Source organism: Orbicella faveolata, unplaced genomic scaffold (assembly GCF_042242905.1).
Source record: "Orbicella faveolata isolate gen_17 unplaced genomic scaffold, um_ofav_v1 contig_25, whole genome shotgun sequence".
NCBI classification, from domain to species: domain Eukaryota; kingdom Metazoa; phylum Cnidaria; class Anthozoa; order Scleractinia; family Merulinidae; genus Orbicella; species Orbicella faveolata.
This window is the reverse complement of record NW_028301553.1, coordinates 8,200,376-8,227,500: the sequence shown is the minus strand read 5'-3', so window position 1 is coordinate 8,227,500 and position 27,125 is coordinate 8,200,376. Positions and strand designations below refer to the sequence as shown.

The 27,125-nt window shown below is 38.6% G+C and overlaps 3 protein-coding genes across 4 annotated transcripts in view; 1 reads left to right on the top strand and 2 right to left on the bottom strand.

Annotated features, from left to right (window-relative positions):
* The window catches only part of LOC110050198 (integrator complex subunit 10-like), a 22,473-nt gene extending 13,432 nt beyond the window's left edge, over positions 1-9,041 (bottom strand). Inside the window, exons 1-15 of one of the 2 annotated variants that reach the window (XM_020756087.2) lie at positions 8,867-9,041; positions 8,528-8,595; positions 7,698-7,801; positions 7,343-7,399; positions 7,156-7,238; positions 6,759-6,840; positions 6,060-6,142; positions 5,261-5,529; positions 4,552-4,742; positions 4,245-4,350; positions 3,850-3,886; positions 2,432-2,501; positions 1,920-2,012; positions 1,482-1,564; positions 400-477 (exon numbers count right to left, since the gene is read on the bottom strand). In XM_020756087.2, the coding sequence (XP_020611746.2) occupies positions 400-477; positions 1,482-1,564; positions 1,920-2,012; positions 2,432-2,501; positions 3,850-3,886; positions 4,245-4,350; positions 4,552-4,742; positions 5,261-5,529; positions 6,060-6,142; positions 6,759-6,840; positions 7,156-7,238; positions 7,343-7,399; positions 7,698-7,801; positions 8,528-8,595; positions 8,867-9,025 (1,563 nt within the window). In that variant the 5' untranslated portion in view covers positions 9,026-9,041. The remainder of the gene's footprint in view (positions 1-399; positions 478-1,481; positions 1,565-1,919; positions 2,013-2,431; positions 2,502-3,849; positions 3,887-4,244; positions 4,351-4,551; positions 4,743-5,260; positions 5,530-6,059; positions 6,143-6,758; positions 6,841-7,155; positions 7,239-7,342; positions 7,400-7,697; positions 7,802-8,527; positions 8,596-8,866) is intronic. The other variant, XM_020756089.2, reaches the window with a different exon arrangement.
* A 79-nt stretch (positions 9,042-9,120) lies between these two features.
* LOC110050203 (ubiquitin-ribosomal protein eL40 fusion protein) lies at positions 9,121-11,070 on the top strand. Its single transcript, XM_020756095.2, has 5 exons — positions 9,121-9,168; positions 9,291-9,406; positions 9,883-9,969; positions 10,399-10,501; positions 10,888-11,070. The coding sequence occupies exons 2-5, from the start codon at positions 9,304-9,306 to the stop codon at positions 10,982-10,984; spliced, it is 390 nt and encodes a 129-aa protein (XP_020611754.1). The 5' UTR covers positions 9,121-9,168; positions 9,291-9,303; the 3' UTR covers positions 10,985-11,070.
* A 1,663-nt stretch (positions 11,071-12,733) lies between these two features.
* LOC110050197 (uncharacterized) lies at positions 12,734-25,980 on the bottom strand. Its single transcript, XM_020756086.2, has 6 exons — positions 25,780-25,980; positions 24,404-25,405; positions 22,331-22,612; positions 20,395-20,532; positions 17,631-18,012; positions 12,734-16,801 (listed from the first exon to the last, which is right to left on the bottom strand). Exons 2-6 carry the CDS (start codon positions 25,006-25,008, stop codon positions 15,314-15,316), a joined length of 2,895 nt encoding a protein of 964 aa, XP_020611745.1. The 5' UTR covers positions 25,009-25,405; positions 25,780-25,980; the 3' UTR covers positions 12,734-15,313.
* Between the last annotated feature and the right edge of the window lie 1,145 nt (positions 25,981-27,125).

Here is a 27,125-nt window from a genome sequence, read left to right as displayed (position 1 = left end):
AAGTGTCAGCGCACATCAGGGGATGTGTCCCAGCTACATTTTCGTGCGTATGTGCAAGTGGTAATCCATCACCTGAATCACGTCCCAGCTACATGGCCCCTAATGTGTACAGTTTATGAATATGTTGCTGCTACATGTTGCAGCAAGATGTCCCCGCGACATGTCCTCTCGTTTGGGGCCACCTTAACAAACCTCGGTACCAAGAGGTACCGAGTAGTAACAAGAGAAACACAAGAGTTTCCCTGCTAACGAACTCCAGAGTTAACAACTCTTGTGATTCCCGTTTGATGTATAGATAATTTACTTATCATGTTATCTGGCAGTTTTGTCACGTGATACTTTGAAAACTTCTAGAACCCAGACTCACGATTTTCAAGCTGTGTCATTTAACATGCATACCTCTTGGTTTGCCGAGGCATCCTTTTCCAAGGAACGCTTTTGTTCCTGAAGAAATTCAACAGCCTTCTTGTATTTTCCCTGCAATTATTACACCGGAGGATAAAATAAGAAACATCAGATGAGTTCACCACCTTTCACAATTAAATCAAAGTAGTCCTATAGCCTGTCAGTTAGCACATAGCAGTCCTTAAACTTGCAAATTTGACAAAAAAACGTTGAGAATTTGACGTAATCTTGGAGACAGACCACAAGACTAACTTTCTAATGGAGCTACGCTTGTTTCCCTTTTTTTTCTTGATGTACTACTGTGTTACTCTATGATTCCCCTCCCCCCCCCCCCCCCTCACCAAAAAAACAAAGAATACTTCTATGAAAAGCAATTTAGAGCAAATAATCATTTCCATAATTGTAACATAGTTGTCACCTTGTGGCGTACGGTTGCGGTTGTACAAAGGATGAATAACGGTTTCTGCTTGATAAATAACTACCCAGTGCAAGTATGGGGTAGTTTATTTTGTTAAAAGCGGCCAAAAAAAAATGTCCGTCTCCAAACGTATTTGCTTTTGATTGGCCAAGCAATGAGGAACCCAATAAAGAGGTGAAAAAGTTGTTGACGTTTAGTTCAACTGATCTTGAGCAAAAGCAGCATGACGTGTTAAAGTTGGAATCAACAGAAAATGAAAGTTGACAAGTTTTGCTCTCATGTTCCATTTTTATGGACCTTTGTATAAAAGATTTCTTTTTGAGAGTCGACGAAAGCTTTCGCTTTGAGAGGTAGCATCTGTTGCGGAATCTACACTCTACCTAGCTTCACCGTCATCGCTACAGTCAGGAAACAGTTGAGCTTTCAGTTAGTGCAGCGCGAAAAATGGCGCATTAAGCCTCTCTTTCCTTTTTCCGCTCCGCCATTTTTTCGCGCTTTGCGCCAACTAACTGAACGCCTGGAAGATGCTATTTGAGAGGCAGATGATGTCAGCTCTCGTTTTTTTAGTTTTTCTGACGAGCAAAATTACTTTCAAACTGAAGTGCAAGGTAGGCGGCGAGCGAATGTTAGGCAATGAGTGGGGTTATAATGGTACTACCTTATAAATAAGTCTGTCCACTTCAAAGGTTCCCATCCAGTTCCACTGATCAACTTCCCACTCATCTAACAGACGTGTAAAATCTAACAACACAAAAAAGTTTAAAAAACTTTTGATTGACTATTGAAAGTAATGTGGCTTAGGGAGCTCTCTAATTTAGTTACGTACGAAACTCGTGCACCCAGAGTTCATGGTAATAATGTTTATGCGCTCCCTGCCTCTTCCATATGGAGGTTCCTCTCGGACATAAACCCTCTCCGACACAGAATCCGTCCCGAATCATTTTCTATAATTATATAAATGATGTCCCAGTCTTCACTTTGCTTGTTTTGTTGGAGCTACACCCATCGTCTAGGGTCAGAAATCAGTTCTGTCTCTCCCTATATTGCAACGATGTTCGCTAACATAACCACTTAAAGAAATTTTGTCAAAGCGTACCGTTTTTATAGTCGGTGTGTGTGTTTAGAAGATGCCACGCCTCCACAGAAACAGTGAAGTCATCTGAAAGGTTTTGACTGACTGAACCACAATCTACTCGAGAATCCAGAAAAAGAGATATTATTATAATGGTAACTACAATGTAATGTGAAAGCTATTCAACTGAATCTTACTTATAAAGAAATTTCTATCCCTTCAAATCTAAATTTCCTCCAAACCTCCTGCTTGGCTCCAGTGTTCAATGTTGCTGCTTTCAATAACGTTTTAAGAAGTTTTGGTAAAGTGATGAAGTCAGGTGACTACCCATCCACAAGAGCACACATCCTCTCTCCAGTCCCCTCCTATGATCCTGGGCAGAGAGGGGCCTGGTAAGAACTTTCCAGAACAGGACACAACAGACCTTACCAGGTTCAAACCTGTGATCTCTGGAATCTTCTACTGGATAAGTCCACCATTACCTCACCACCCAGAGAACTTTTGCTTCATTACATAATTTATGCATCATAACTCACTTTTGTCTATTATAATGTTTGCAGGTTGCTTGTTCTTACTATCATCTTTCCCAGGAGAGCCAGGCCTACCCTGCAAAGATGGAAGGAGGCATTCATTTGAGGTCTGATGGCTAAAAGACAAAGTTTCTATAAATGTCTATAAAGTAAGCAGTAACTGATGGCATGAAGAAGTTAGTCCCCCCTGGATGGCATGCTAGTCCATCACAGGTTACTCCCTAGATTGTGAGCAGTCTCTCTTTTACTAAAACATCCCTGGAGAAGAACGCATAACAAAAGAACGTGCAAGCATGATGAAGAGCGTGACATACGACTGGAGCACAGTGATGCTGCAGACCATGAGTAACACTAGTTGCGGTTTGCAGCTTCGCAATTCAAGCTAGGCTCAATTTCTGCCGCTTTCTCGAGTCCGGTCTACATTCCTCCCCAAGAGTTCAGCTGGTAATTGAGCCTAATTTCAAGCTTGGACACTCATGACCACTCTCTTGTGTTGCATTCTTCTCTGCCTTCTTCCCCACAGATTTTCAGGCAAAAGAGAGACTGCTCGCAGTCTAGTTACCCCCTGCATTCTGCCATGTTGGATCAGCTGTTCTCAAACTCGTCATCACAAAGAAGATCATGACCGTAACTGTGGTGTTGGGACATCTGATTTAAATTAGCATATTAGATTTTTATGATTACATTTTTCAATTCTCTCCTTAGCTTTAGTTTTGATCCAGAAGATATATCAAACACTCAAGAAAGTGTTTGGCTACATTTCCAAACAACTTGAAGTTCATCAAAAATATCCTGCTATGTGTTGTTTATTCAACCCTCTTCTCGGTGTTTGGAAATGTGGTCAAAAATGATCTTTCATGTTTGATATATTACTTATCCATTTATACCCTTGGGCGAAGAGAAGTATTGTAAGAGCAAAGTGTCTTGCCCAAGAACACTATACAGTGACCCTGGCCAGGGCTTGAACCAGTACAGCTTGGTTTGTAGTCCCGCGCACTGCAATGTCTCAGCTCACTTCAAAATAATTTCCCTTCAGGGATTCATTTCTTCTGTTTTCATAACCTACATGGTCAATTTTGTCTATTGTTTGATACATTGAAGGGAAATTATAATTATGTTGGTTGCTGTTAGGATTGACTCATGTCTCTTCTGACAACTTTGTAACAAATTAATGGTATTCTGAAAATAGCCAGGCCATTATAAAACAGTTAACTAGTAAACTACACAAAAAAAGTTAAAATAATGAGACATTAATTCAATGATTAATGATTACAAAAGGTGCATTTATTTGGCATTATAAAAAACAAACACAGCTTTCACCCTGAGACCCAGTCCTGTGTTTTAAAAGACTATATTAGTCATACACTGATCATCACTACATAAGACAAAATTACAAGCATTCAAGAAAATATTATCATACTTACAGATGCCAGTTTCCTTTTTTTCTTCTTTGGTGCTGGACTACAAATGGTAAGAAAAGAAAAATGAAAAGAAAAACATTCAGACAGTAAATCACACCTTTATTTTTGTAATTTTCAGACAGGCAGTTAGTGTTTCCAGTATGGCAGTTCTCTTTGAATTCTCAGACTAAATGTATCTGTTAATTTGTTTGTTGATGTCCAGGACAATTAAAAAACAAATTTACAGTCACATGCTGTGAAATTTATTTGATACTGGAAAACAGAGAACTGTTTTGAGGCCATTCTTTCCTTACCACTGGCATTAAGCAGGGAGAAGTAAAAACATTTATGGTATATTTGTGGCATATGTGTTATGTATTAAGACAGTCATGTGATTGTTGCAGCCTCTGTATCCCTACCTATTGCTACCTCCTCCAGCTGAGTTGCTTGATGCACTGCTTTGATGATTTTCATTCACACTGTCCTCTATGAGAACTAACGGAAATACTAAACCAGAGGAAGCTGCTGGAGAAAAACAATTTACACAGTGAGTATACACTCCTGCTGGTCAATGTGTTGTGAAATCCTCTTATGTATACCAGTCTCAGAGGAACTTTTTGTTCAAATTTCAGTCAGAACTTAAGCATTTATAATCTGTGACATAAAGTTACATAACTAAATTTTCAGTACTTGCAGAAAATTACTGGCTGATCAATCTGTACTTACACACTAAGTCAAGTCTATTGACAACACGGCAGTATTCCCAGACTGTCTGTAGAAACAAGATAATAGCGGCAAACATGACCCCTGTTTTCTCTATCATCTCCTCCTCTGTGCCCTCTTCTAAGCTATGTTTTGACATCCTCTTCAGTTTGTAGTGTAGTTCTGATATGCTAGCCCAATGGTCACTGCTGCTTCTGCAATAAGTGATTGTTAACCATTCAATTAACAAGTCAGTATCATAATCAAGCTTTAATTGTTTTAGTAGCTAGTAAAGTATGAATACAGACTACACGAGCCAACAGGACTTTTCACGTGTATTGTGTTTTACTTTTTGAAGTATACCTGTGTCTAAAAAGGCTAACTAGGGTACATCTCTTTCTGCGTTCTCAGTGCCTTACGAAAAAAGTCAGGGATACTTACAATTTCACTTAGCGGTAAAAATGAAAGATTTTGGTGTCACTTAGGGTGTTCAAGGCAAAATGGAACTATTTGAAGCAATCAAAGTACCTTCTGGGGTGCACTCAAAGAAATTAAAAAAAAAAACGTTATCATTTCCATTATAGTGGCACCTCTTAGGGGTAGGAAAAAAGCTCAAACCACTCCCAGATTCGTCTCCTTTAGGTGTTTCATTCAAATCTTCCAACAAGTATCCCCAACCTTTTCATTTGGGAGTACCCCCCATCCCCCTGGGTGAGAGTCCCATGGCCCATACCTGTACTTTTTGGGATCAAGCCTGTCGTGAATTCTACAGATCTCCGCCCAGCCACACTTTTGTGCTGTTAGGTAAAACAGCTCATGTAGGGCAACCCAGGGGCCCTTTCCGTCCAGCACCTCAGCTACAATGCTTGTGTCTATAATGCCATGTTGAGCATCAGAATTCTCAGACAGGAAGTTGTGGGCAGTGGCGCACGAGACATAGAAATGAATGGATAACTCCAGCCACTTGTATACTTGAGGAAGAGAGATGCCTGGTGCACAGTCCTGGGTAACGAAACATGGAATTTTTGGTGTTTGAGTGAATATGAATTAGTCAGAAATGCAATATTTCTGCGGTACAAGAGCAGTAGTGGAGATTGGGGCTAGTCAATTGCAGCATGGGTTGAAGGGAGGACTATATGAAGGATATCACATGTGAAATCATTCTGCACCGACCCCCCTTCTAGCTTATGTTATTTTTTATTTTTGTGTGAGCATTTATTTTCAAGTATGTTATTCTTCTTTGTTATACATGTGGCCTTTACTCCAACTAATGCAGGTGAGGATGTTCAAGCTGCCAAAATAAACCTATTAGTTTCATGTTGTGTAGTTAACTTCTTGGTGTAGCTGAAATATATAGTTCTTGACACATGTTGATAGATTAATCCAACTTCATTGAGGTTGTTTAGTTATATGATGTCTTTTCATTTGAATTCTATGGTAGTCTGAGTTACTTGCAATGACTACATTTTTGAGGTTGCTTTGAAAGGAAATGTTGGGTTAAGGGAACTGAAAATATTTCACAAACCACAAACCTCATCATCTTGACTACCATTTGCAGATGAAGTATCAACAGCCATGTTATCACTAGCCAGCAAATGAGGCAAAACATCACAGACTGAAAAGCAGCAACACACTTGAAGTGATTAATATGCTCACCATAATGCTGTCATATTGTACTGTTGATGTCATGTTGTCAACCGAAAAGATATCAGATCTTGCCATTTTTTCTTTGCAAGAACATTTCTTTTCAAGGTAAACCAAACAACATGTATTCAAACTACAGTCAAACCTCTATAAAACAACCAACCTCGGGGAAAGTGGCCACTTAAGAGGGGCTGGCCGCTTAATAAAGGCAAAAACTATAGAAAAGCCATCATTGGGACTTTGATTACTAGCTGCCTTATAGGGGTGGCTGTTTAATAGGTTGCCACTTAATAGGGGTTCGACTGTATCAAATAAAAGCCTGCAAAGCATGGCACCATAATTAGAAACAGAAAAACTAAGTTTGGATTCTAAAAAAACCTTAGATGGAATGATTTCAAATAATGTGCAGTCTGTCTAATCCTTTCTCTACTCCACTACACATTTATCATGTGGATGCTGCTTTCATTATTCACTTATCAGTCATGACTGATCTTCAGGTCTTGCACCCATATTGCAAAAAAATACAAAGTTGGTGAAAAAAAGTCTGTAAGTTAGTTTAAGACAGAGAGGTTGCAATGGCTTCATACCTAACAACTTTCTATAAGGATTGACAGGAGCATCTGGATACTCAGAGTTTTCAGCATCAATTAACATCTCGGTCAAGGCAACCTCGAGCAAAAAAAAGTAATGTTTGATTAAATATGTAAAATATGCATTGATCGGTACAATAATGTTAATCTATAAATTCTTAAGTATATTAATAAAGTTAATAAAACAATAATTATTACTTAAAAACAAGCTTCAATCAGTAGAACTGTTTTCAATTATGGAACATCAGAAGTTATCAGGCAATTACTTCAGTTTTGGTTTTACTACGATTTAAGATTGGCTGAGTAGTCTAACTGGTGGGTGATTGGTTTAATTCTGGTTTTACGACAGTCAATTGTAAACTGCTCTAAATAAAATAATTAATTAAATAAATACCCCATTCTTTGGAATCACATCAGGAAATCTTCTCATCAACAGTAACATCATCCTGCATTTCTCAATACAATCTTTGCATCTCCCTAATACACATACATAGTCATGGTGAAGAAATATTACAAAAAAATTATGTAAAGATCATCTAACAAGGCACAACTGGACCTTAGGCTCCTTTAACACCACCCACCTGCTGCCTTGAGAAGTATTTCTCGCTGGGCATGCTGTGGAAGACTGCTAAACATGTCTGGAGAGAAATCATCAAATTAACAGGTTTTAAATGTTTTCATTGTATCTCAAAACTATAAAGAAAAACCTAAAAAAACTCTCAAAGAAATTCATAGACTCTTTCAAAGAGAGACAGAGGTAACTTGAGCCACTCTGTTCACTTATGACTACTCCATATAACAGAAAATTTAAAAATATCAGTCTGGGATATTTGATTAAATTACTATTGCCAATATAAGCCTCACTGTTTTTTTTTTTTCTGTAGGGCTGATATGAGTAATAACCTCCCAGTATGCTTCTCACATCTATTTATATACCTGTCAAAAATTTTCCATGTTGGTCCGTGACCTCACTTTCAAGGGCATCAGTGAAGCTTGCTACTTCCTTCCAAAGTATGTTGCTGTCTGGAAACTGCTCAAACCTAAAATTTATCAAAATAATAATATGCAAAACAACTGTAGTTGACTGTAGTTGATATGTACAATTCACCCATAAAGTAACAAGTTTGTTATGGGTGTGAAGATCAAGGCTTCAGATGAATCAAAACTTAATGACAGCCCTGCCTAGGGCTTACAAGAGAGTTTAAATGTAACTTGGGGACAGGGGTTGGTGATAAAATCTGATGCTTGTTGAGATGCCAAGACACCTTTTTAAAAAATCAAGACAGTGACTTAAATACTCTAGACTCTCGGACAGCAAGAAATGCACAAACAGAGACTTTGAGAACAGATCAAAATGTTTCTGGGACCCATAACCTGGGTGCCAGAGGTTTTATTTTTCTTTCCTGAGTAGGAGTGCACCTGCTATAGCGTGATATGTGGTGAATGGTTTCCCACACCACAACTGCTTTGCCAACTGGACTCAAAATCATGGCTTTGCCACTCACAGATCACGCAAAACAAAAACACTGTGGGACCCAGTGTACAAGACCCATGAATCCAAAATCTAAAAAGGTAGACACGGATCTAGGGGGGTGCAGGGGGACACCCCCCCAGAAATCCTTCTTCTTCGTGTTCGCTTTTAAAATTTGTTTACCTCACCAGTCCTTAGTGGTGCACCCCCTCCTAAGAATAATCCTCGATTTGCCCCTGAAAAGTTTAAAATCTTAATCCACCCCCTAGGTTATTTTCTCTCATAGAAAACTTACATGATGTAGAAGAGGTTGGCTGACTCCTGAACTCTCTCAGCATTTCTTTCAATAGTGTAAGCCTCATACTAAAAAAAAAATGAATAGAATGAGCAAGTACCCCAAAACTTTCCTGTGATTTTGTCGCAAACAATATCAAGTAATGAAAGAATTAATCATATAAAAGGAAAATTTACCGCAATATGCTGTCTAAAACTCAGGAATAAATATATAAAGAAATGTATGAAAGCATAAAGGAGAATATTCAACAAAAATTTCAGAGAGTATGAGAACATTGTACTGCTGTCTTTGCACCTAGTACATGAACACACAGATGAACACTGCACACTGTAAGCTCACCTGAAGTCCAAAATCTTTGGGATATAAAGTCTTAGCAGTTATAAGCCACGCTTTAGCTTCATAAGGATTGTTTTCTTTAAGACTTTGTCTAGCTCTTTCAACTAACCACTGGGTTGAACAATCGACATCAGCCATGGTCACATCTTCTTCGGCGGCCATATTGATTCGAATAGCTTACAGTGCATATTACACGACGTACATAAATAGTTGGTGGTATAGTAAGACCATTGCGGGCGCATAGAACCCCTTAACTACTTTGCGGCCGCCCCGCATTGCTCTTCCTCTTTCCTCAAAGACACGAGGTAACATGGCGGATGATTCTTCGAATTACATTTACAAAACTACGAGAAATATGAGTTTTTCGGCGTAGATATCTTTTAGGAATTGAACTACAACTGATAAGATGCCGCTGCTTTTTTTCCAGGTCTTCACCGACCATGCAGATCTTTGTGAAAACCCTTACAGGGAAGACTATCACCCTTGAGGTGGAACCTTCAGATTCCATCGAAAATGTGAAAACTAAAATCCAGGATAAGGAAGGTAGAGTATCTTTAACACATTACGTTATTCTTTATCTACTGTCAAACTGCGTTGGCCTGTATCGGTGGAGGAACATTTTGTTCGTGTTGCAAGTGATTTAAACAAGGGCAATCAGAAGACTGAAATTTAAAATTCATGCTGCTGAAAAATGTCAACTTTGTAAACAAATCTTAATTTTTTTGTGAAATGCTGGTGAATAATGTGGTCACTTCATTAGCTTAAAGTTTATACTGTTAGTACATGTAGATGTTTGAAGCTGTTTAATGTACTAGGAAATAATTCGTGAAACCTGTCTTGCAATTTTGTTTTACAAGTTCCACAAAATGTTGCTTAGTGTAAACATCCAAGCCATGCAATAATCTGTTGTGTGCTTAGTATAATGCACGTTTGACAGAATTGTAATGTGAAAAGTGGGCTCTTTGTTTTAAACTGTTCGTTTTATTAAATACTAACCAACTCCCTCTTCTTCTCTTTAGGTATTCCTCCTGATCAGCAGCGACTCATTTTTGCGGGCAAGCAACTGGAAGATGGCAGAACACTTTCTGATTACAACATACAGAAAGGTAAGCTATGATAATCAGCTCTCCCAATTTAAACATAAGAAGAGCATAAGTAGAAACCTTGAGGTATAATTGTTACAATCCTTGATTAACCCTTTGTTTGTAGACTCGAACAATGAGTGTCAAGTATCTATGAAACTTATGTACAGGTTACAATACAATATGGCAGGGGTTTCACTAAGGGTAGGGGACGGGAAAAATTGACCAGCTGTGAGGCCAATTTCGGTTGCCTGGTTTGACCATCTAGTGGAAATTTGTTCTTATAAAAAAAGTTCAGTTCAAAAAAAAATTTGCTTGCCTGCAAAAACCAGTTTCCCTCCTGCTGAAAACATTAATGAAACCCCTGATATGGCAACATTTCACTTATGATATCATAGCTGCCAGTTATAGTCCTTTAATAACAACTCTCAATTTATTTTTCTCCATCAACAGAATCCACTCTTCACCTTGTGTTGAGGCTGCGTGGTGGTGTTATTGAACCCAGTTTGCGTTTATTGGCACAGAAATACAACTGTGACAAAATGATCTGTAGGAAGTATGTCTTCTGAAACAATTATAATTTCTTTTTACTGTGCTCGCTGCCTTATGATAGTACAATGTATATTTTGTATGTGTACAACTTGTGTAGAACAGCTATTCAAGTAATTCTGTTTTTCTCACTTTCCTTAAGAAATTGTTTAGGTGTAGTACTCAAGAACACGATCTACGTTTGCCACTGGTTTTCAGCTAGGGGCTTTGGCAGTTCTCTCTCTTTTTTTAAATAGAATTATTTTTATGGCCACTGGGCTGTTGTAAATCGTGGTAACTGGTCGGGCCACATCCAACATAGGTCGGACCTAAACAATGTGCGGAAGAAATGGGCTACAAGCTACAATTGGATAGCAAGTATTCCACAGTGATTATATTTTGCTTTCCATTCAGGTGTTATGCCCGTCTGCACCCCCGTGCTGTCAATTGTCGCAAGAAGAAGTGTGGACACAGTAACAACTTGAGGCCAAAGAAGAAGCTTAAGGGCTAACTCCCCCATTGCTTAATTGTAGTGTGGAGCTTGGATGTCAATGATGTTGATCTAAACTTGGCAATAAATAAGCTATAAAACCATAATGGTGTCTGTGTATATCTCAAATTTGCTTGATTACCATCATTTGCATTTAAGCTGTAACATGTCACTAAAAAAACATGATCTAGATGTTAATGGCAGGGCTCAAAAAAAGTGTTGTCAAGTTGTCTGGGACAAGTAGATTTTCCTTCTGGGCAAGTAGCTCTCATTCAGTTCACACTTGCCCAATGAGCAAGGAATCAGGCAAGTTGTCTGCCATCTGAAGCATTAAGAGAGCAAACTAAAACTTGCCCAGGGCAAGCCAAATTTGAGAACTACTTGCCCCAATGGCCAGCTGGAATTCAAGTTTTTTTCGAGCCCTGCATAATGGGTTTCAAACATTGCATGATTCGTTGTTAATCATTTGAAGTTTGGCAGACCAGATATGCAAACTTTCTTGCCTAATGTCCTTCACAGTTGGTATCGTTTTACAGAGTTGTGAAATTGTCTTCAAAAGAAATACTTTCAACTGGGAGCTCCTCGCAAAAAGGAAATCTATATTTTTCTGGGCATGGAATGGCCTCTGGGCCATTCTCAGTAAGGCAGAGAATTTTGTCTGCTTTTCTTTTTCATCTCCCTGTTGCAGGAAAATCATAGTAAATGTGCAGCATAATAATATATGTGATGTGTAATCAATGACTAATCGATGGGTAAAATAATGTCAATGAATAATCAATGTGGTCCATGACTAATAGATAGGCCACAAAATGTTTGGCTATAGATTGACCACTCACTGATGTTATTGATCATCATGTCTGGACAAAAGCAACCTGAAAATGTAAATTAATGCTGAATTTTTGCATGTGTTGAACAACGGGTCGTCTTTTAGAATTTATTCTTCTTTCAAAAACAAAACTACCATTCCATAGAGAATTCATGCTAGTTCAATAACATGTATTGTCCTGTGTACATCACGACACATGCACCCAGGACAATGTGGGAAGGCTAACAACAATACTTACACTATCAATTGCACTCACCCAAAATACAGTTTTCTCTGACTGAATGAAATGCCCAGTGCTCAATGAAGGCAGGGAGGGGGGTACTTGACCCATGTTTGGGTATAGGGGTACTGCTGAGGGTTTGAAATCCTAACTCTCTAAAAGCCCCATCCTGAGTGATGTCAATTCCTGTCATCACGATACCCAACACAAGGAATCTAGACTGACCAGGATGAACTACTCTGTCAGTATGTGCTTGTTATGATACTGATTGAGTGGAAAAATAATTTAAATTAAAGGATACCCACAACAAGAGCATATAACTCTTGCCCTGAAAATGATCTGATGTTCACTGATGACCCTATAAAGACTGGTTGACATATTTGATCTTGGACTGATATTGTCTGGTTAGGACAGATGGAAGTAAAATAATTATTGTATACCCTGTTCAGCACAACCAGGCCCAAATACCATACCCTATCCAGTGGCATGCCCCAATATTGGCCAAATAAGAGATTACCAGAGGGGGGGGCAGAGTAAAGGTGTGCCTTCTAAAGCTAAAAAAACAGGGAGAGAATCTGAAATGGTTCTTTCTCCCTTTGTTAAGCCACTGTCGTGGCTTAATATTTTCCCTGACTTAAAATAAGACTGCCAGACATCCCTGCATTTCCCTGCATTTCCTGACCTGTGGCAACTTTTGCAAGTCCAGAGAATGATACAAAGTGACTATTTTCATCATAATTTAATGATTTTGGTTTCTAAAGGAAACCAGCTTAGCCTGATACAGCTACTTCAGTAACAGATTAAATCTCTGGGTAAATGCAAAATTCTCAAGATCATATATTACAATGAATCGCTGTTGACATTTTCTACTTCATTAAATTAAATACCGTTCTTAAAATACAGCTTTGTATTTTTGTGTTAAAGGTAACAATCTATCACTGGTGATTTCAACATTATACTGTACACATTGCCATCTATCTACAAAAATATTCTCTATTCTAGGCACTAGTAACATTGATTTGAAAAAGTCCCACAGAATATTTAACCTGAACAGCTGGAGCATCAGAACATGAAGAGACCATCTCTACCTACATGTTACGTTGGCTTTTACCGACTGTTCAATTTCCTCCTCAGATTCTCAATATTTGACCCAAACAACATTATTCCATATAATTGTATTAATGATGCTCCACAGAACAGCCCTTTTGCATGATGGCATCAGACTAGCCCAAAGCACCACCAAGCCTCTGTTTGAAAATGCAAATTTCAAATTTAGTCACGAACAAATTCTCAAAGCAGCAAAGATGAAAAGAACACACACACACATGAAAACAACTTGAAGATGCCACAAGTTTGAGAAAACTTTGTGCAAACAAGGCTTGGTGGTGAATTTTTCAGCATGTAACATAGGACATATTAGATCTATTTGGTGTCTACTGGCTGATACTTGAACATAACAATAATAATGAAATAAACAATTGAAACAAACAACAACTAATCATGGACTGCTTCATCTTAACACAATTCTACAGGTCAAATATAAGTCTTGCATCAAAAGCAAGGATGAATTAAGGAAGGGAAGGGGGCATCTGTTGTCAAAAATGCAACAGATAGAGTGGGACTCTTGCATAATCAATGGTAGATGATTACATTACTAAGTGTTTTAACACAAAATCAGAGCTAAAACATACAATATGGTTAAAAGTATCCCCAATCTAACAGTATTTAAAAGCCTTGAAATGTTTGGAACACCTCAGAATTGCATAACACAGAAAACTTCCTGTTCTAAAAATTAGCAGTAATAATATTAACAATAATAATAATAATAATAAGCATTTACCACATGCTTCTATTGATTTTTTTGATTTCCACAACTTTAAAATCATATCACCTTTGACTTAAATCTTATAGAGCTTGAATCAAGCAATATCCATTTAATTAACACAGAAAAATTGATTCTAAAAAACATCATGTTGAGACTTGAAGAAAAAAGAAATTTCTGACTTATAAAATTGAATTCTGTTGATAGAATATAATTGATTGCCAGGCATACATATGACCAAACTACAGCCATTGAAACCTGTTCACTTGTCATATTCTACATTCGGGGCACAAAGAATTTTTACCAGTTGTGCAGTTCCAAAAAATATCCACACCCCCCACCGAATGGAAGGTTACTGGTTACTCTGAGGGGTGGGGAGTCTCAAACATTTTGTTGCTCAAGCAAATACAACAAAAAGCTGGTAATCATTTCTTTTTACAGCCCTAAAAGAAAATTTCCAAAATTTTGAAATTCTCTCTGCTATTATGCACACTAATAATAATTATTGATATTATGTGAAGGTTGGAGGATGTCTGGCAATTAGGTTTTATTGTAACCTTGTGTCACCATCAGTTCCAAAATTTCTTAACCCGATATTATTGTCAACATGCAATTTATTTCCCCCTGCTAGTAGCCATTATCATTTTCTTTTAATATAGAACTAGGAAGGAGAATGTTCACAATGCAGTGAAGTGAGCCATACACAATTCCAATGATGAATTTTTGGCATCTTTTTAACAATTTTTGAATGAGTCCCGATTGACTTAGAATTTAAAAATGGAACCAGCATGTCAGAGGCATGCTGTTATGAAAACTCTGTCCACCCGTTTCTCACATTTTGATGAGTTAATCCAGGGGTTTCATTAACATTTTCAGCAGGAGAGTAACTGGTTTTCACAGGTGGGCAAAACTATTTGAATGGAACTTCTTTACAAGAACAACTTTCTGCTAAATGGTCAAATTAGGCGGAGAAATTGTCCTCACAGCTGGTCAATTTGTCTGATGTCCAGCCCTTAATGAAAACATCAAATGAATCTTGACAGAATGTTGAAAAGAATTCCAAACTTGATAAAACTACTGCCAATAGTATACCACACTTCACTGTACTGTAAGACAACTTTCCTTTGATACTAACTTCTCAATGTTAATGGCCTGTAGGTTAGATTGGTAAAATAATACCTGGAGAAATTCATACTTAGCAGTCCTTGGGACTTAAAAGGTTATGGGCTGTATACCGATACGGCTTAAATTCACAGTGCTAGCCTAATAAAGTCTTCACATGAAAGTTGAAACTGCAACAGAGCTTGTCATTTTTAAAATTATTATTGTCCACAAAATCTGCATGATTACCGAACAGCTCACCAGAGTTCATTGTATCAAATTCAGAAATGTTTTCAGTCTGACAGTAAGATCATCTTTTACAGCTTTATTGCAGACGCTTCCCACCACATCCTAATGTAATTGTTTCACTGCAAATACTATTCAGAGCTTCCTCGTACCTTGGGAAAATTCACGCAGAATTTTCCTTGCCATAGCAAAATTGTTCTCAGCGACAATCAGTGCCCGGGTGATCTCATCTCGAGTGTAACCTTGTGCTTGAAGAATTGTAAAATCTTCTTCATAAAACTGCATGTCGTCAATGTTTGGATCTTCATCTGGACGCCTGGAACGTGGTGGCCTGTGACTATCTTGTGCTTCCAACTTACTTGGGTCAAAGCCCTGTGTACCATATGTCGGATTGCTGAAGCTTTTTGCTTCTGCTCCTGCCCAACTGTTGCGAGAAATAAGTGCTGGGCGCGAAGTCCTATTGTGAACAATGTCCGCAGCAGAATTTCTGTTGGACTCAAAGTCATTATTTTGGACAGCAGTTCTACTGCTGCCTCTTTGAACATTAGAATATGTAGCATCATCGAGCACATCATCAGTGGATCTTGCCTTGGTGAAGGTCCTTGCAGGACGTGGATTTTTGTCTTTATTCATGTGAACTTGACGTGGTGCGCCAGAATGATAGCTTTGTGAACGCCCTGGTGGTGGCAATTCCACTACCAGTGGCCCCTTTACAAAATCGTCATCAAAGTGAGCAAATTTTGATTTACCTGCTGATACAAATGGGTCATCAGCAAAAGGGTCTGCAACTGATTGCAAGTTGCTCGAATCATCTTCTAAACCATTCTTCTTACCAGGTGTCTTATCGTGTGAATGCCCTCTGTCTGACAGAATAGGAAGAGGGAAATCGTACGAGCTTTTTTCTTCATTTGGACAAATTTCAGCAAACATGTTTTCATTTGACCTACTTTCTTCCCTGCTTTCAAGCTCAGGGCTCTCTGGAACAGGATAAGCTAGCTCAGCATAGTTTGTTTTATTTGATTGTTGCGGACTATAAGGCTCATTCACCACATTAGCAGCATCAATGTCTGCATACCCAATCGTGTCCCTTCTGTTGAGTTCATGCTTCGCACCAGCAGATCCATTTTTATTCTCCTTATTCTCTAAACTACCACCTCTGTGTTTGTATCGTCTTTCTGGCACTGCAGGAGGGCTGTCTTCGTCTGAGTTGGCTGGGGGTGGTGGTCGGCGTCCCTTGCGCAACTGCGCAGGAGAGTTATGTGGTGAGCCACATGGAGAGGTCAGAGGTGAAGAATGTGGCGAGACATTTGGGGATGCTAATGGAGAATTTCTCGGTGAGTTTCTGGGAGAGTTCCTTGGAGAGTTCCATGGTGAATGTCGTGGCGAGGACCTTGAGGAGGTCCTAGGAGAACCAAATGGTGATGCATGTGTTACTACCAGAGTTGGGGAGGTGGGTGACTGCAGGCCAAGCATATGGTTTCGTCTCTGCGGCAAGGGCGGGGGTGCATCTTCTGCAGACCTGGACTGCTCATTGTTGTTCTCCTGCTGTAAATGTGGATATGTTCCACTTTGTTGAGAAGAATAAACTCTCGCTTCTGTCACTGGCACCCACTGACTTGGATCCTGAGAATGTTATGACCATTAATACATGTAGTTAGATTCACAGATAAATCAATGGATGGATGGACAGACAGACAGACAGACAGACAGGTACAAGTTGCACATACTGGTATCTTCTAAATCGTATAGACTGTCAAGGATGTAACATTTATTTACATTATAAATCTATTCCAAAATGACCTAAAAGCTCCTATGACAATAGCTACTATCAACCAAGGGGATTTAGCCCAGGAGATTGTCCAGCCTACAGATATGCAAGGTATCTAAGTTTGTTCCATTTAAATTGTTCATAAGCTGCCGGAAAACACTTACTACCTACTTATCAAATTGAAGGTAAATTAGCCACTGAAGTTGGTTTGTGATGTTGACATTTTGCTCAAAATGTCAGCTTCACAAACTGAAAAGCTGTAAATCTACCTTTATCAAACGTCAAGTTGATAATAGCTGGGAAGCCTAGCATTTCACTTGCCCACTGCTGAAGTAGAATTGTTACTTTAGAAACTAATGAGTTTGCTCATCCAAAATAAAAAGAGATTTAATGTAGAAAATAATGTCCAATAATATATCTCGCAGTTACTACACATGCTGTGAATTGGCCAATTTAGAGGGTCGTATCCTACTGTATGGCACGCTAAAATTCAAAGTTGTGTTTGTTGCCAAAATGTTTTGCGATATATCACAAAGTGTTCTTAAGCACTTGGGCCATAAATCGAAGGGGAAAAACTGGGTCCCTAACTTACGATACGGACCTCAATCTCGGTTAGTAAGAAGTATTTACAAAGAAATCCAGGAATTTAGAAATAAAAAAAGATACTGATGTAGTTATTCTAACCTCCATGATTTCATCTTCCTCAAAGTCAAGGTGGTCTTGGCTGTCAGTAGAGTTACTAGGTGACATTTCCTGTTCAAGATGTGGCACAAATGGATCCACTACAATGGTCTGCATGTCTTTGATTTCAGAACGGCAAAATGGACAGCCCTCGCCACCGGTCTCTTGCCACTGTTCTAAGCAAAGGTGACACATTAAATGACCACAGGGCTCCAACCGCACATCTTTATTATTCTCGGCACAAATCTTGCAAAGCTGAAAAGTGGAGCCCATCTCACAGTAGAGCTCATACTGCTCCTCTGTTACAGTAACATGCTCGTCAGGGGGAGTGATCAGATGATGGCTGACATCAGGATTGGTTGATTTTCCATCTGGGTACAGGTAGCTGAGCAAAGATAAAACATTAATCAAGAACCAATTTTGTGGTTATTTGTAACCTCTTTGACTGAACTAATCATCTTTGAGGATGTGGATGGAATTGTGTGGTGTAGTCGAATATTGTCAGAATTGCACAATGAAAATTTGATTTGTCAAAATTTGATCTCAGGCACTCTTTTAATTTTCTCCTTACAAATATCTAGAATGGAAACTTAATTTCAACAGTATTTCTTATCTTGGCGAGTGACCTTAAAGTGCACCTAACCCCCAAATTTTTTTTTCGCTAAAACAAATCTAGACTTTATTTGAAGCATTTGGGCGCAGAAATTTTTGAATTTGGTTGAATCCTCAATTTTCTATGCCCTTTCAAAGTCGTGATTAAGTGTTTCACGACCACATTTTAGGGAGTCTGGGGCGGCGGTACCTGATGACGTCTACCCAGGAACCAAACACAATAGCACCTCAGTCAACTCTCTGTATTTGCTTGAGAAAATAGAACGCAAAACTAATCGTTTCGATGTATTTTGGGACTAAACGTCCAAGTTTTGTCTCAGAATCATTTCTTTTTCGTCACTGGAGTCAGAGTTAAGTTTCGATTCGGAAGGCTCCGAAATAAACTTCGATCGAGCACGTTCGACAACTGTGAACTCACTGCTTAGAGCTTTGAGAGCAATTTACAATATTTCAAGCGACGACGGGGAAGATGTCTTTGCGGATGAGCTGCTTGTATATTAGGAATGGAAAGCTAGATACAAAGTGGAGGAGCAGGCAAACGAAAAGCAGGAAAGAAAACTCAAGGACTGCTTTGCATGGTAATTTCGTCAACTAAACATAAGATTCCCACGCGTGTTTATAGCCCGTTTACATTTGTCCTTACCGCGAATGTATTTTGTCAAGGTTCTGTTAAATCCAGTTTGTGTTTTACTTTCCGTTGAATGCTTCATGTTTATAAGAGCGACGTACGTGTTGCAGTTTTCGAGACTTGATGGCCTCCAAAACATTGGCTTTGATCAATTGAAAATCATATTGTTTGGACCTGTATTTTTGAATCTGCGGGAAGCAAGGCGGAAGGAAACATTTCATACAATTACCGATTTCACATTGTCACACGTTTTAAGTCATAACTCCAAATAACCAATGTAAATTGTCCTCAAAGTTTGCAGTGAAATTCGTCGGATAAGCGAAAAGGATGTGTTCCCTAAGCGGTCCGCAGATAATGTTACGCGGTCATATTTTCGACGCTATTGCACAGAATCTTTGTCACACTGCTGGTTTCCAAACCTTCGAAAAACTCTGTGAGTCTAACAATTTTGTTACCATGTAATTCTAGAGGATTAATCTTCAACTTTCATCTAAATCGAAAGAGAAATAAGTGTCGGTTAGCGGTGTACAGTTGCGATCTATTTACATATCAGTATAACGCTTCTTGATCATGACCGGATCGCACAACTTTGCCAGTTATGTTATAAATACTGCAGGATTGGAAGATATAAGTTGTAGGTAGTATTTCTACAAATCGCTGGTTAGCTTTAAGCAAAAAATTTATGAAAATAGCGTTCAAAAGTCTGCGGAACAAATTCCAGCGAGAGTTCTTCAATGGTTCTCACAGATTCAGTTCGCTTGTTTCGGTTCGTCAAAATCAACCATCGTTTACGTCTTTATTGCACCATTAGCCGATCATCGTCAGTAAATTGTACAGTATATCTTTCTTTAAATCTGGAATATTGCTGCAACAGCCGATAGCACCTCTGGAAGGCGTTTCTGCACACTTTTTGAATGTGTATTGCACCATCCTGAAGGAAATGAGAGGAAATGAGATATCCAACCTTCCTGGGTAGATGTCACAACAGCCGCTGGACCCATTCTCCTCAAACTCGGTCGTGAAACAAAATGGCGGTGTTTTGGAGCTATTTTTGAGACTTCGTTGTGGCACAGAAAATCGAGGATTTAACAGAATTCAAAAATTTTTTCGCAGAACTATTTCAAATAATAAGTACATTCGTTCTAGCGAAAAAAATTTTGGGGGTTAGGTGCACTTTAAAGGAGCGTCCTAAAAATACATACAATTAATTTTGTCCTCAAAGAGGACTCAGAACCGCCTGGGAATAATTTCTGTCTTTTATCTTACTATACAGAATCAACTACCAGCTGACATTAGCTACTTAAGTGTTTAAAGAAGTTACATAAGTTTAAAACATATCCTGTAATTAATCTGAGAACACAAATTACACTCGTTCACTCTCCTTTCCCCTATTCTGTGCAAACGTCAGTTTGGGTATCCAAGTGTGCTTGGCCAATATGGCCAACACATGTACGAGTATAGCATTGCTGTTTGACATAACTACTACCAGAAAATACAACAATAAATTGAAATCACCACGATACTCACTATCCCTCCCTTGCTCCATCTAACAGCGCCTGACATAGTGACTTGTTCTGAGGAATGGTTTGAAGAATTGTGTGCTCTGGTGTTACGTATCCAATAGCCCACTGGCCAAGTCTTGTGCAGCTCAATCTGAAGATGTAACTGTGAACAAACAAAGATTGGTTTAAAATCATGTTTCTATGACTCAATAGCAATGCAAAACTAATAGCACAAGCTGTTGATGCAATGTTGGGGTGAGGAAAGAGAATTTATGTTTTGATGATCAAAGTAAACAAGTTGTTTTCTTTTTTCAACATGGAATTTTCTAAAAGAAATAGAAAACATGTTCACTGTGCTTCAAATGAGTTATTGAAACACTCCTGGAAGTTTGGCAGAACTCAAAAAAGCTGTGGAAACACTCACCACTCAGCTCGCATTCCCACAGCATTTCTTGTTCTCCCAAACTTCCACTCATGTTTCTATAACTCGTTAGAAACACTGTACACGATTTCTATTTAAATGTTTGTATGTGGATGGGACAATGACTCATAAGTGTAACTATACAACAAAAAAAGTTCGCCAGTCTGGTTAAGATTTGAACTAAGATCAAATTTCTTTGAAATGCAGCCAATGTTTACTAAAGTGTATTGATGTTTTGAGAACTCTTAATGCCGATGATTGTGTCCATCATAAAGTCCAACTGAAGTTTGGTCATTTGGTATGCCAGCCAAGAGGAAGAAGTAGAAACTACTTTGCATAATTTGGTGACATTTGAAAGAACTTGTTGGGTGCGACATGAAATTTAACTACACAAGAAGAAGCTCAGGTTTACATTCTGCAGCTCAGTGCCATGACTATCATTTAAAGATGCAAATAAAATGCAGTCCAATTACAATTACAGTCCAATGTTGATTAGCTGAAAAGTGCATTTTTCAATACATTGTATTCCTCTTCTTTATAAGGCATTACTCGCATCGAAATTCATAAACAGGAAACCTATGGTGGCTCCATAGGGTAATCATTTATGGCATTGCGTGGTCAAGTGTTATGTTTTGAATGCCGTTTTTGCATTCGTTTTTACACCCAGTTCTCTCAAACTAATTACACGTAATAAGCAATGATTAAATAATGTTTTACTATTATCTCTGTTAAAATTATTGGTTTTAGTCTTGAATTATAAATGCCCAAACAAATATGTTTTTTTACTTTTTGATGGCTTTACTTGCGATTTTCTTGAATTTCCTTCGGTGAAATGTTCCCAAATTTTTACAGCATATCGCTTCCTGCGGGATACGAATTTTAAAGACGAAAAAAGTAGGGTTTGTAAAGGCAGGTTTTTCGATGTTTGCAAATTTACGTCTTTTACCACTGCGAGAAAACTGGTCTTATAGATTTTCCTGAAAAACGAGCTCCGACTTAAGTAAAACATTTACTACCAATCTGCCAAGTTTTACAGAATTTCACCGAAGGAAATGCGAGAAAATTCACTGTCAGTTTTGCTTGTTGTGCTCATGTTGACGTAATAAAATATCGAAAAACACTGACGTTTTCCTTCGAGCACGCACAGATTACTTGAGCTTTCGTCCTCAGCGCACATGCGATTGTAAAACTATAGGGTGCCACCTTAAAAGGACAATTCAGAAAGACTCCAAAAGAAGGGATACTTTAAAATGTAGATTATCCATCTACAAAACATGGCTAAACAAGGATGACGATGTCTGTGAGTTCCCAATCTAACTATCTCTTGATTGCCTGCAAACACTTGCATGAGACCATAGACTCTTGTCAAACTCCCAGCTACTGTTGTCAAGTTTAAACCTTGCTTGTGTATTGTATATACATGTTCTCTCATCCTTGTTTGGTTATGCTGGAATGGTAGTGTAAGACAGTTCAACTGGTGGGGACTATTGTCCAATTTAGACTCTAGCTAAAGAAAAATATAGATTCCAACAAGACTGACCTTCCTGGTTTGTCTACATGTTTACAAAGCCTAGCTTTAACTTCGTCATAAGTCATAAAAGCGCAATAACCAGGGTGCGTCACAGCAAGAAGATTCCAGTTTACAAGCAGATGTGACCATGGTTGAAACAGCCTTGTGAAGACATCGTATTCAAATATGGATATGTGGTCATTACATGTAAGATCTATTGTTGACTTCAAGGCCATTGCCTCCAAGCCCGAGCTGATATGGTGTACTGTCTGAAGAGTTTGACGAAATTGCTTCCAAGACACTGTCGTTTTGCTAAACAAAAGTCAGAAAAGAAATTCAAATTAGAGCAAATTTACAGCAAAAATGTACCACAGCATTAATTTAAAGGTTGTATTTGCTCCATCCTAAGGGATCTGGAGAACCAGGAGGATCATCCGCAACAATTTATGTTTAATTCCAGTTTCAGTTAGCAACACAGTGACAAGAGGAAGTGCTATTCCATGTGGGCCTGGTTTACATGCATAAGTTGGACAGTGCTCTCCAAAGATACATATCTATCCAGTGGATAGTTAACACAATAAACTATAACACCCACTTGAGTGATTTATCCAGAGCACATAATAGACTTCCTGGTTCAGTTTCTGTCTGTAATCTTTTATTCAGCCAACTATATCTGACCTACAGATTATTTCTTTGGCCAACATTGCCCTGGCAGCAGGCCATAGCATTTCAACTGCAGCAAATTAGTTCCTTTGTTTTGCAGTAATATGTTTTGCTTTTAAAACGAACAACTCGGTTTTAGCATGGATCTCCTAGTTTGTTTTAAAAACACCACATTTCCAGTTCATACAGGTTGGCGGGTTAAACTAGTATTTTGTCAAAGTCTTCAATAGTGTTAATATTGTCACTGATAATATTGATGGGTACACTTTTACTGTCAATCAAATGAAGTGTCAAAAAATTTCTCTCAAAAACATCTCAAAAATATATAATAAATGTTCTGGGTACAATTCACAGTTACGGTAAGCAAATTTTGAAATAGGTCTAAAATAATTTACACAGAGGGAAGAATTTTCTTAAAACCTCTACCTAATTAAAGCCATATTTGATTACATGTGAAGCGTATTTATTTATTGCCTTTTCCATATAATTTCAAGTGTCATCTGTGATGAAAAATAATCTAATGACTTATTTCACTTCCAAAATATATTTTCTTTAAGTTGGTTATTGACGTTCTTGTACTGATGATTTTCAGGACAAATTATTTCCTTGCTGTTACCAAAAGAAAGTAATTTCCTCTACAGTTTTGAGGAAAAGAAGGAAATAGAGACACCACTCCCCATTTTTGGCTTCCAAAACTTTACTGTGCAATTATATCTGCGTTCAATATAATCCACGGAAGGTAATATACGGTATGGTGATTCATGAATATGCTAAATATAAAAATAACACCCAGTGTTTACAATGCTAGTAGAAAATAACCAAACACACGAAACGGATATTTCCAAAGCAGTAATTAAAGGTGCAACGTAACGAATTTTTGTCTTCTTGGATGCGTCTAGTAAAAAAAATTCTGACGGGATTTTTCGCGTTTTAACACCTTGAAGATCTAGAAGACCAAAACAAAAGCAATCAACGTAATATTTATAAACACAGAACAGGAATCAAACGCACAATTAAGGTCTTCAATGACACAAGAAAACGGAAAACCCATCAGTGTATTTTGGGTTCATTAACTTGCTTTCATAGAAGGGTGGAAGGAAGCTATTGAATAAACAGCCCCCTAGCCTATTCGTGATTCTGTTGAAGGGAAGCCCAACAAAGGCGATGCCTAATTCAGCAAGGAAAGCGGACACGCAATTATCTAAAAAACGTTGATAATTCACTCTTCGCCTTTGAAAAACTCAAAAAATAGCCGAAACGCTTTAGAATGGGAAGGACGGCTCTGACCACCCGCGAGGAGATGCGATAAACCTTTCTTGTGTAAATGACCTCTATGCAGCTGATGTGATGACTATGTGCGTAGCGACCATCTATAGTCGATCACTTTCGATTATCAAAACAATAAGAACGAAGAAAAAAATTAACATAGCATGAACCTACTTGATTCCAAAATTCTTTCTCCAGAATTCAGCGGCATCATACTTGGTGATCCTGAAGCCGTCGCCTATATAAGTCCCTTGAGGAAATATTGCTTTCACTTCGGCTAGCATATGGCTGAAGACCAAACTCAGTTTTGTCAAGCTTCGTCGATACGTCGAGTTTTCGTCGTACATTTTCTCTTTTCCCTCCTTGAAAAGCTTGATCGCCAGCTTGGATTGCTTGAGGAGGTTCTCTATGTATATCCTAAAATACTCGCAGTCGTTCAAAATGTGCATTCTATCCTCGTACTTCGAAATAATCAACTTCAAATGTTGGTAAGTGTCGGGGAGAATGTCTAGAATATATGGAGGACTGTTCTTGAGGCAGAGCCGCTGGTTTTGACAATGCTTTACCACCTTGTCCATCAGCTTCCATGTTTTCTCGATAGTTTTCCTGTCGATCTGCAAACGCGGGGTTACACAATGAGTTAAAGCGTCTTGTAAACGTGTGAAGAACCGTGTGCTTCGACTGGGAGGACCATTGACGGCCATTTTGAGCCAGTCGCTTGACAATTTCCGTGTTCGACTGTGTCGCTGGTCACGTGGTTGCAGCATACAGCCAATCATGACGGTTGATAGTTCTGTAAGTGCGATAATTCCACGAATCTAACGTTTTCGTCAAATATTCAGATTACTTCGGGTTTTCCAGATGCTCTCTGAGAATTTTACGTGTCGAAACTAACAGATGAAAGTCGTTCAGTCTGGCGTCTTCGCGCATCCACTTTCACTAGGCTGAATATCCGATCTTGAAGTGAGTAAATAAAATAATTTCAAGAAAGGTGATCTCAGGCTTTTTTTAGCAGACGGTTTCCGGCCGGAGGCTAGCAATGTACTCAAGAATAAACGCCTTCTTTAGCCTGGTGATGACGTAGATGTCTGTACGGCTGCGAGCTTCCTTTGAAAATAAAAACTCTTCCAGAACACTAACGTCGGTTCCGTCAGGAAATGTCAACGGACCTCAACGCTGAAAGAAAGCACAGTTTCTTGGTTGGAAATCGTACTATTAAATTTTGCTATGATGTATTGTATGGAATCACTGAGGCCATTACATTGAAAAAGCTGATGGACTGTTCAGTTGATTGAGTACGTTTGACCTATGAATTTCACTTATGCAAACTTGCTCTTTGATCTTGAGAAAACTTTATATAACAGTTGAAAGAAATAACATTAAACCTTAATTAACAAACAAGACTGCCCGCAGAATAGACTGTGTTTCATACCAACAAATTTCCAACTCATTTTAGGTTTGATCATGAGCTTACTTTGCAAACTGAAATAGATGTCTAACTTTATTTATCTGACCGCCGAATTGCAGAGTACTTAAACATCAAAACTTACCTCGATGGAATTCGAGTGGATGATCGGATAAAGTGATCCGTTGTAACTCTTATACCGTGCAAGATGCCGAGCAATGAGTTCTACCTTATTCAAGACTGTTTTTTTTAGGATCGATACTTCATTTCCTCCAGACTACAAAATACTGGAATGAGCACTTCGCGCACAAATGCGCAAGATGATTAGTGTACAATTAAAATTAGACAAGGTTACTATAAGGAGTGTCATGTAAATATTTATCAGGTATTTACTCGAACAAAGGCTAAGTCAATACAGAGGCGTGTTTGCTGGGAAACTGATCAGTGAAGTGGACACGCCTCACGCGAACACGACTCCCACGCGAAACACCACCACGTACTTCACGATGTCATAATACCCGGGGGGGTACTCCCTTATGTGGGCTATGTAGGTATGTGTGGCCCCAAAGGGTACCGGAATGGTTTTTTAGCCGTTTTGTTCATAAGTATGGTATCGATATTGGCCATTTTGGTTTCAAATAGGGTATGGTTTTTTGCACTCTAGTCTCGAATTCAGTATGTTTTTTTTTTTAGAAGAAGCTACTTTTTCATCATTAACGATGACCATCAACAAAAGCCCTTCACAATGCATCTGAACTAGGTTACTAATTATAAGTCAGGTCTGAAACAGGGTATTGATTTAAGGGACAGGTCTGAAATGGGGTATCAAAGTTTTGGTCAGGTCATAAATAAGGTAGGGAAAATCACAGATTTTGGTCTCAAATAAGTTAAGGGTTTTGGGAAGCGAGCCGCACACCCCCACCCGATTCGTCTGGGAGTGATTCCTCCCCCCCCCCCCTCCCCCATCACAATATTGCGAACGGCTGCTATAAAAAGAACTCACTAAACTCTTGATAATATCAACATGGTATATTAACTCTTGTACAGATTTATTGATAGCGGACCTGTGTGCATTTCTGGAGGAAATAAAGTCTCTTTCACCTCTTTGACAAACAACTCCGAGTTATCTATCCGTTCAAAGGTTTGCCAAATTTTTAAGCTTACCGAAAAGGGGGTTATCGGCTAAGTTGAGCTTCTTATCGTATTCGTTTACGCATAGTTAGTGGTTTACGTATATTTTCAAGATAACATTAATCACTAGCTTTCTATGGAGATAAAGTAGTCACTGTACTGAAGATAGTATTGGTATGGCATACTTACACGTTTAGTCAGTTCTAAAGCAGGCATAGCATAAAATTAACCTAAATTCAATCTCTTTTTTAGCTGGACAATGTCCGCTTTCACTTTTCCATTTCACCGATTGGTTTCCATTGAGGATCAATAAAGGTATCTGAATTTCAGCCTGATAAATCGATGGAAGTTCCACTGTCA

What these genes read in the sequence shown, in the direction of transcription:
- LOC110050197 (XM_020756086.2), bottom strand. Translation starts at nt 25,008, where the DNA reads ATGATTGGCTGTATGCTGCAACCACGTGACCAGCGACACAGTCGAACA. An exon ending in CATGTAGACAAACCAGGAAG is followed by an intron (nt 20,533 to 22,330) that starts GTCAGTCTTGTT and finishes GTTTGTTCACAG; the next exon opens with TTACATCTTCAGATTGAGCT. An exon ending in GATGGAGCAAGGGAGGGATA is followed by an intron (nt 18,013 to 20,394) that starts GTGAGTATCGTG and finishes ATCTTTGCTCAG; the next exon opens with CTACCTGTACCCAGATGGAA.
- LOC110050203 (XM_020756095.2), top strand. Translation starts at nt 9,304, where the DNA reads ATGCAGATCTTTGTGAAAACCCTTACAGGGAAGACTATCACCCTTGAG. An exon ending in TGATTACAACATACAGAAAG is followed by an intron (nt 9,970 to 10,398) that starts GTAAGCTATGAT and finishes CTCCATCAACAG; the next exon opens with AATCCACTCTTCACCTTGTG. An exon ending in GACAAAATGATCTGTAGGAA is followed by an intron (nt 10,502 to 10,887) that starts GTATGTCTTCTG and finishes CTTTCCATTCAG; the next exon opens with GTGTTATGCCCGTCTGCACC.